Source organism: Cryptotermes secundus, unplaced genomic scaffold (genome assembly GCF_002891405.2).
Source record: "Cryptotermes secundus unplaced genomic scaffold, Csec_1.0 scaffold816, whole genome shotgun sequence".
Lineage (NCBI taxonomy): Eukaryota > Metazoa > Arthropoda > Insecta > Blattodea > Kalotermitidae > Cryptotermes > Cryptotermes secundus.
The window spans coordinates 2,411,488-2,421,426 of record NW_019724601.1 but is presented as its reverse complement, the minus strand read 5'-3'; the positions used below and the strand labels follow the sequence as shown (position 1 = coordinate 2,421,426).

Here is a 9,939-nt window from a genome sequence, read left to right as displayed (position 1 = left end):
TCATCTGGAGTACTTGCTGCAGGCTGGAATACGTAGCTTCTTCTGGCAGGATCATTAGTGAATCATGAATTAGAAAGGATCAGGAAGGAAGCTGTAGTGGCCTGAGTATCTGTAAGATTTGAAGTTTTCACGGCTGTGACTATGAAGAATGTCGCTTTCTGGGATGTGGCGCCGTGTAGATATTGTAGATAAACCGACGTTTCGGAGGAACGTATCGCCTCCATCTTCAGGGTAGTCACCTGATCACGCTGGTTCCTCGCTCGCTGATTTTTTTCCTTTTCTTTTCATCATTTATTTTCAGCATACAGGATCTATGAAAGTATGACGTAGAGAGAGGAATTTAAGACATAATTATAACTGTAATCTGTCTAAAATATCTCTTAGTGTCATATATTACGAAGGAGATGTTAGGAAGAAAAGGATTTTTTTTTATTGCTAGTGGAGTGGGACTAAGTCCCTTGTACTGCGGCCACTTCTGGCCTATTGTACCAGCCCCAGATGATAGGTGAGGGTGATTGTGGAGCAATTGGTGGAATGAAGACTGGCAGGGGAAACCGAAGTACTCAGAGAAAACCTTCCCCAGCGCAACTTTTTCCACCACAAATCCCACTGGACTGGAACCCGGGCCGCCGCGGTGGGAAACCAGCGACTAACCGCTTGAGCTATGGCGCAAAAGGAGGGGTTGGTGGAGTGCCACTGTTTTAGGCACAGTATGGAAAGCAAATCTGAGCTAAGAAAATGCGTGAAGAGGACGCATCAATTATATGTTTTGAGTCTTATTCTAGCCGCATGGAAGATGTAGAAGGAAGGAACGTGACACCAGAAAGACTTTCTGTTGTGGTAGAAAACCCCCTTTTTTTTCATTTAGTTCTCAATATATCACGACATAGCCATAATGTTCTGACAAGGCCACATGTATCCCAGCGAACAGTCGATAAATCTAATGCAGCAGCAGTGTCTGAAATATTGTAAGGTTGGCGCTACTGTGAAACAAAAGACTGTGTAACTGGCAGTGATTTGTTTCTGTGCATAGCCTACTCTATATTTTCCTTCTTAAAACAAACCAGCCCAATGTTCCTTACAAGGAGATGATAGATTGAAGTAGGTCACGACAGTAACATCGTCGGAAACGTCGGAAACTCAACCATACATTTATGTGGGAATTAAGTAAAGAAAGTAAAGGTAAAGATGGACCTATGCTTAATTAAGAACCGCGCCATGAAGATATAAAGCGAATCGATGTATTCATGTGCATGTTCATAATCTCTGCATTAGATAGATGTTAGATGTCAGCTTCACGCCTCGGCCGCGTTATCTCCCGGCAGAAAGCTCCTGGTATCCATTTCATGAAGAGTCGGGATAGCGACTTTCTATGTTTTGGACGACAGAGGAGTCGGAATTCGAGTCCCGGTATAGTCAATGTCGACCAAACCGGCTCTGGGGCCCACCCAGCCTCCTATACAGCGGGTATCGTAGGCTCTTCCCTTGGGGCAAAGCGGCCGGGGCGTGAAGTTGACTACTCACCTACAGCTGGTGCTGAGGTGAAGAAAATATGGATCTATACATCCACTCCCCCATTCGTCTTCATAGCGTAGTGCTTAAAGAGTTAAGCACAGGGAAAGCTGTACCTTACCCATTGGATAGAAGACTGGGTGGGTACCAGAGCCGGTCTGGATGCTCGGAACAAGATAAGAACCCTTTTTTATATTGCGTGTCGGGTGGGACTAAGTCCCTTGTACTGCGGCCACTTCTGGCCTCTTGTACCAGCCCCAGATGATAGGTGAGGGTGGTTGTGGAGCAATCGGTGGAATGAAAATTGGCAGGGGAAACCGAAGTACTCGGAGAAAACCTGCCCCAGTGCCACTCTGTCCACCACAAATCCCACTTGACCAGACCCACGATCGAACCCGGGCTGCCGCGGTGGGAAGCCAGGAACTAACCGCTTGAGCTATTGCGCGGCCGTAAGAACCCTTGCTCCTGCGGTAAATCGAAACCAAATTCCTCGGCCGTCGAGCACAACCCATCGCTGTACGAATTTAAACAGTGAAAAAAGTCTGAACTTTTGTTTGAAAACTGTACTTTGTCGGAATCAGATTTTTTATATTATGAAGTGGTGACTGCGCAGAATGTTCTATAGCAGAAGTTTTGGGTTCGTTGTTGGAAGGCGATTTTAAACTTGGCTGGGTGACTCGATATCCTGGCATGTTTTAGTATGACTTTTTATTCTCACAGCAGTGATTAGGAAGAGCTCTGACTTTTGGGATATATAGCGCCACACAGATGGTTTAAAATCAACCGAAGTTTCTGAGGAACATGTCGCCTCTGTTTTCAGAATAAGCCAAGCAAGAAACCGAAATGGAGTAGGTAGGAACTGTCATCCGAATATAAGACGACCCACCTCCCCTGATTTTCCAGTAATTAAATAAAAACTATTTTTGGTACAATGGAATATGTCATTTAATCACGAAGTTTATAAGCGAAAACAATTAAAAACTGTACTGTTAAGAAACGCGGTGGCGTAGTTGCTTGAGGCACTATGCCATAAGCCGGAAGGTCGCGGGATCGAATCCTGATGAGGTCATTGGATTTTTTCGATTGACGTAATCCTTCCAGCCGCACTATGACCCTGGGGTCGACTCAGCCTCTAACAGAAATGAGTACCAGGAATCTTCGTGAGGGTAAAGAGCGGCCGGTGCGTAAGGCTGATAATCTCAACGCCATCTGTGAGCCGATTGTCTAGAAAATGTGGGAGTCTCGACGTCTCACAACCCTATGGGCCTCCATGATCTGTTACGGGGATAGCTGTAACTTTTTTTACGTTTTATTTGAAGGGGGGAAAACGAGGAACTTCGCCTTATATTCCGTTTAATACGGTATATCCCAGATGATGGACATGTATGTTTAATCTACTGATTAAATTGAAAGTGAAGGATGCAATTGACCTTGAGTGTATCACGTGACCTGCGCACGCAACTACGCTGCAGTAAGGAGAGTGGGTGGGTGGGAGAGCATCTCATTACCGCAATGAGTTGACCAAGAGAAGAAAACAAGTAACCACTCCGTTGGTTGAATAGGTGATTGGCAACCGCTTGAAAGCATGTTGTGTGAATGTCTTGGCAGTAGGAACGTCCGTGTGAATGGGAGACCAATGTAATGACCTCTTCGTATGTAATTTTAAGCTGGTCCGTACATAGATCACTGAGACGCGATTTGAGATACTCATGGCTTCGACTCTGAAGATTATTATACCGAGATGAGATGTCATATAGACTTATACATCATTACCAACTTTTCGGAGAAACAGGCTGTCTCCTATAAGTTGGTAACGGTCTGCCGGACAGTACTGTGATCGTTATTAGAAAATTCATTTATTTTTAATTTTACTCTTCGTCAAATATATTTAGAATAATCAAATCAAGCAGGATGGGATTTAGCACATATGAGAAGAAGGAAAATGCATACAGTGTTCTGGTATGAAAGCCAGAAGGAAATAGACAACTAGGAAGACGTTGGCATTGGCGGGAGTATAAGATTAAAATTCATCTTAGAGAAATAGGATGATTGGATATGGACTGGATTCATCTGGCTCTAGAAGGAATCATCTTCACGAAGTCAGTTAATTCATAAGTTGTATATTGTGTCATATTTCCTCGAAGCAAGAACTGTGGAACCAGAGAAACAGCATCTGCTAGCGAACGGCTCTGAAACAATATTCTTTTCTAGTCTAGTCTAGTCTAGTCCATTTCCGTTGAAATGGAGACTCATGCAACAATAGAGGTACTTTTAGAAAAGGTGTTGTCTACTCGGTCCGTGCGAACGAGTTATAAGGAAGACGGGGCAACTGAGTCAGTTCTGTACCGGAGGCAGTGAAGAAAATGGACAGTTGGAAGGAAGCCGCCATCCAGAGAGGACTAGAGCGCAGAAGCAGAAGAATCTCCACTGTTAGAAGCCGTTACCAAGGAACGGCTGGTGAAGACACTGCAGTCTCGAAAAGTCTTAGCTTGTATTGCGGTGGTTTGTAAAGTGTTGATGTTAGTTGTGGCGCTTTATTTGCTTGTTATTACCAGTCGTGTATATAAGTGGTCAATAAATCCAATATCTTATAAAACCCCGTATAGAATCACTCTAATTCGTGACAATATGGACACTATCAACAGCTGAAACTATACAGCTTCGAATTATAAGATGATTACTTAATAATGAATTGGAGGGGACTAGTAGTGCCGGTCACGGTAGCCGAGCGGTCTAAGGCATGCACTGTCTTCGCTCGCTCGGAAGCCGGGATCGTGGGTTCGAATCCCACTGAGAGCATTAATTTTTGTGTGCGTTTTTCTGTGGTTGTTTACAGGTAGAGGCCTTGCGACGAGCTGATCACCCGCCCAAGGAGTCCTACCGTATGTGTAAGATCTAGAAAAACCAAAGTGAACGGAGTTCATGGAGGTAGGCCTAGGCCCACTGGGGCTGTAGTGCCAAGGAAAAAAAAAGGGACGGGGACTAGTAGTGGCGTGGTTGTAGCCTTATTTTACGATACTAGTACGGCATTTGCCTGTATAAACTGAGGAAAACCCCGAAAATCTCAGGGTAATCATCTCGAGTAATAAAAATCAGAAGAGTTACCACTTAAGCTACTTTGCTTGTTGCGTCTATCGTATCCTGATGATGGAGGCGGCATGTGCCATCGAAACATCAGTGAACTTCTTTCAGAATACACGACGCCACGTCCCAGTAAAGTATCAATATCTCAGCTGTTGCTGTGTAGCGGCAGTGAATTGCAAACACTCGGCTCGCTGGATAGAGAATCCTTGTACCCACTTCAAACGTATTTCTGCAAGCGTCACGTTTCATCTACGGAACGTAACATCGTCCTCATGGTAGAGGGCAAATCGCCTTACTTAGTTGCCTCTGTGGTCGCGGAGATGCTCCTTGTTTGGTCGAACTGATCCTCGATATAATTGGATCTTTGTCGAGGCTCCTTCACAGGTGTCCAATTAATTGTATTGTTGTGACCAGGTTACGTATCTTCAGACCCTACATCTCCATGAACACAGAGCCATATTTATTACTACGTTACCTAAAAGAAAAAACAGTTGAATTGTGAGTATTCTACAGATGTATACGTACTATTTTGAAATATAATGGCTACCATGTATATGTTATAGAATTGTTTTCTAATTATTTTCGCATTTATATCGGCTGGCACAAAATTGCTTTTTTTAGCAAAATCCTAAAAATGAAGAAGGGTTATACGAGTTCTGTTGAAATTAGCCAATCAGAGAGGATTAAATGAGTGGGTTATGAGGACGCGTGGGAGAGATTGGAAAATGTATACAGAATCTTTGTTAATAAAACCCGAAAGAACAAACTCCTTGGAACACGTGGTCCTGGATTCATTCATTCATTCATTCAACTGAGCCCTTGTTGAGAAGCGGCCAGTTGTGCTGCTACTCAAGAACTTCCCAGCATTTTACAGAACCCGAAGTTTCATTACTGTTTTCACAGGAGCCCTCCACTGGTCCCTATCCTGAACCAGATCAGTCCAATCCATACCATCCCATCCTATCTCTCTAAGTTCCATTTGAATATTGTCCACCCACCTACGCCTTGGTCTTTCCAGTGGTATTTTCCATCTGGATTTCCCACCAATATCCTTTATGCATTCCTCTTCTCCCCCATTCATGCTTCATGCCTGCCAATCTCATCCTCCTTGACTTAAACTATCTTGGATAGGAAAATAATATTAAAATGAATATTAAAGAAATAGGGTAAGCGTATGAACTAGACTCATCTGGCTTAGGATAGGGACTAGTGTGGCGTGCTCCTCTGATCAGTAAAAAAAAATCTGGATTCCATTAAATAAGGGTAGTGTCTTGACTAGCTGAACTACCGTTAGCTTCCCAGAAGGATTCTGCCCTCGAAGTTAGTTGGTAAGTCAGCTTATTATTCAGCCATATATATATATATATCCCTTTAACAGACCGTGAAGTCCCATACGGTTGAGACATTGAGGCTCCCTCATTTTCTAGACAGTCGGCTCACAGATGGCGGTAAGGTTGTCAGCCTTACGCGCCGGCCGCCCTTTACCCACCATGAAGATTCCTAATAGTCATTTCTGTTAGACGCTGAGTCGACCCTAGGTCCATAGTGCTGCTGGAAGGGTTAGGTAAATTGAAAAATTCAATGACCTCATCGAGAATGGAACCCGCGACCTTCCGACTTGTAGCACAGTACCTCAACCAACTGTGTCCCCATATACGAGTATAATTGTATTTTTTTTTTTACTGTTTTCCAGTTCTGGTCGGCTTATGTTCCCTGCGATGCCCAGTACCTTGACGCCGTACAACTTACTCTAGAGCAGATTGACCTTATCAAGAGGCTAGCTGACCTCAACCCCGAACATTTAACACTCGTCACGTCTGTCAAAGGTAAGATATTTACATGAAATATGTATTTTATATTTGTTCTTTATTTAAACCCTACAAGTGCCAAGCATCGAACATTTCGACTTTGATAAAATTGTTATATTTGGCAGCATATGCCAGCTGTTGGTGTTTCATCTGAACTACGTAGTCAAATATTTGCAGTTGTATAATATTTACCAGTGAAAGAGAAAGGGCTGTGACGTTAAAAGGGGCACATATTGGCTTAACGACGTTATCAATAGCCCAGACTGCATAGCGAAAATTGATGCGCTCCTAATGAATATTAAGTCGCAAATGACATATCATGGCCTAATTTAAGACATTCTTCCGGAAGTTTTCTGTGGTGACTGAGGAAAGTATGATAAAACTCGCTCAGAATATTCAGTGCTGGGTCGAGATACAAACTGTGAACCTTCCGAATGAAAGAAGAAGCATAACAACTAGAACTAACTTGCTGACTACATAAAATGTGGATGCCTTGCTAATTCGCATTTTTATGTCGGAGTCAGAAATTTCACAGAGCACACAATAGACTTGACTCGTTTTGGTATGGGGCTTAACTCTGATTTCCCTCTGCACACGTAAAATATTGGTATAGGAAATGAATTACAAAGCAATATTGGCAATGATAGGATGCTTGCCGCGTGGTCTATGGCATGAACCGTCTTCGCCTGCTCGAACACTGGGGTCGTGGGTTCGAATCCTACTCAAGGCATGGATGTCTGTGTTTGTGTTGTTCTGCGTGCAGGTAACGGCCTTGAGATGGGCTGATCTCTCGTCCAGGGAGTCCTGCCCTCTGTCTTGGATTAAGAACCTGAAGTGAATTGAACATTTTCATGGACGCCCTATTTTCCAAGTAGAAGCATGGGTAATAGAAGAAGAAGAAGAAGAAGAAGAAGAAGAAGAAATATTAGCTAGAAAATTCAAAGAAGGATTGCATATGGCAGACATAACTGTGGAATATGAGATTCTTTTCCAATTAGCTAATACCTGGAACGTGACACATATCCTTCTAAGTAAACGCGTGCATCCGTGGTACTGATGTCATGGGTCAGATTGTTTCACAGAAAAAGCAATAAACAGTAACATGAGTTTGTAGATGCTATTAGATTGCCCTTTCTGTAAGCTTTAGGAAAGTTTTACAGGATGTAAGAGGAACCTCTCATTTTCTTTTCCAAATAAACCTCATCACCTCGATGTTTGTGTAGAATTACTGAGGGAAACCGTTTTAAACTTCAGTTATGGTGGATGTTGTGGGAGGTAACTTCCTGAGTACGTTTCACATAAAACTTACCCACGTTACCGTTGCTTCAGCCTGTTCGGCCGATAAGAATTCTTTACAGATTAAAGGCCAGTCTGTAGAAAACTGAACAAGAGAAATTTGGACTTGAAGGACTGAGAGACAGAGTGTAGAGGAGAGATAAAAAGGCAAAGCTATCACTGTAACAGACCATGGTGGCACACAGAGTTGTGAGACTTCGAGGCTCCCACATTTTCTCTAGACAATCGGTTCACAGATGGCAGTAAGGTTGTCAGCCTTACGCGCCGGCCGCCCTTAACCCCCCAGGAAGATTCCTGGTACACACCCACTGGGACCTCTGGATCTGTAGCCGGGTACTGTGACCACTAGACTGCAGAGGCGGTCTTGTCGTCGTTAAATAAGAAACTTACATAAAATATAGTTGAATATGCAAGAATTCTCTGTAAAATTTTCTACTCAGGACGTGACGTTAAGAGCAGAAGGAAGAGCGAGAGATCTGATAGTGGAGACTTCAGTTTTCCTGTTCTGTGTCTCGATGGATTTACATTATAGGTGCTCTGCCTTACTTTATAGTACCTGTTTCATTCTTTATTGTTCAAGTCATTTCACATGGCGATAAGTGGCGACGTCTGGAGGGAAAAAACTGTAATTACAATCTTGGTTCAGGGGATGTCTGGATACCAACAAGAATCTCATTATCATGCCAGACACAGGAGGTAGTATGCTGATAAACACCTACAGAAGTAACAGCCCTTAAATTCATTTTCTTAATCCCTCTTTGTAACTCACTGGAGTGAAAACACAGGTTGAATTCGCTTGGAAACAAGGCACAAAGAACACCCGTGCTGCACACAGATGCAGCTCCAGAATAGTGGATATTATTAAGCAATGTGTTTTGTACGACCGTCTCTGTTGTCTAGTGGTCAGAGTTTCTGGCTACAGATCAAGATCCTGGTTCGATACCCGACGCTACCAGATTTTCTGAGTAGTGGGTCTGGAACGGGGTCCACTCAGCCTCGTGAGGATAATTGAGGAGCTATTTCAAGGAAATAGCGGCTCCGGTCTATAAAACTGAAATTAACGGCCGTGGGGATCCGTTGCGCTGACCACGTGACACCCTCTATCCACTAAAGTTGGCACTAACTTCTTTGACAAACGGCGGTCGCTCTGTCGGTATAGTTCGCTTACGGAATAAAAACCACGGAGTTTGTTTGTGTTTTGTATTTTTCTGTTTATGTTTCAGAGAATTAAAGTGAGGAATGGTGAGCTATGAATCAGTGAATTTATAAATAAATGAATACTTCATTATGTCCGTCGCATTTTAGAATTGGGGGGTTCTGGAATGTGACTCGCTGCTCCTACTTTATAGAATCCGGCCTACAATACAATTCGTATAATAGAGAACTCAACTATTATATTGTCACATATAGGGGTGACTGTTAGACGGGGTTTGAATGGGCTGTTTGGATTCATTTCACTTATACATTTGTAATTACAAGTAATAGAGCTCTACCGCTAATCTCAGCACTTTAAAGTTCACTGCTCAGTGTATTAGAGTCTTCACTATCCGTTACCTGGCAACGGGTTTTAACACAAGAACTATAACAGTCTCACTGAATTAGACACTCCAAATATTGCGGTACCATAGAACACATAAAGTCTTCTCTTCAGAGTTTCACTTTCAGCTCTTGTGAACTGTACTCAATAATTCTGAAGCCTCAGTTCGTCTGCTCCAAAGCTCATATTCTGGCAGGCTAGCGTCTCGAAACTCAACTGACTTAAAAGATCTTCGGCATGGACCGCACAGAAAACACAGATATTCTGCTGTTGCGTGTTTACTCACTTGTTCCATAGCAACGGCTGTACGCGTCACATCTCGCATCGTGACAGTTCCTCAATGGCTGTTTTTTCTTCTTCCACAGTTCTGGCCTTCAGCAAATACGTCACAGTACATTAACGTAATTAATAAATAATAAATGATAAATGATATAAACTCCGTCTCAAGTGCAAACAATATATTTTGTGTCTTTGATCTTGCTCCCTACACTACATGTTTCGGCCTCAGACGGCCATCATCAGGTGTATAACACTCACGTCGCTGTCACACTGCACCCAGTTCAAAATTTAACATCTAAAACACTCTCCCTGTCATTATCAACTTCTACTTCGTTGATAGCTGTCCACCCGTAGATTACTTCACACACGTTAATTTTGAGTTTATTGTAATAGCACCATAATAAAATCTTTAGTTCTAATTTT

At 42.9% G+C, this 9,939-nt stretch overlaps 1 protein-coding gene across 1 annotated transcript in view; it reads left to right on the top strand.

Annotated features, from left to right (window-relative positions):
- The window catches only part of LOC111862502 (dipeptidase 1), a 423,388-nt gene that overhangs the window by 352,300 nt on the left and 61,149 nt on the right, over window positions 1-9,939 (top strand). Inside the window, exon 6 of the mRNA XM_023847973.2 lies at window positions 6,290-6,422. Coding sequence (XP_023703741.1) covers window positions 6,290-6,422 — 133 coding nt within the window. The remainder of the gene's footprint in view (window positions 1-6,289; window positions 6,423-9,939) is intronic.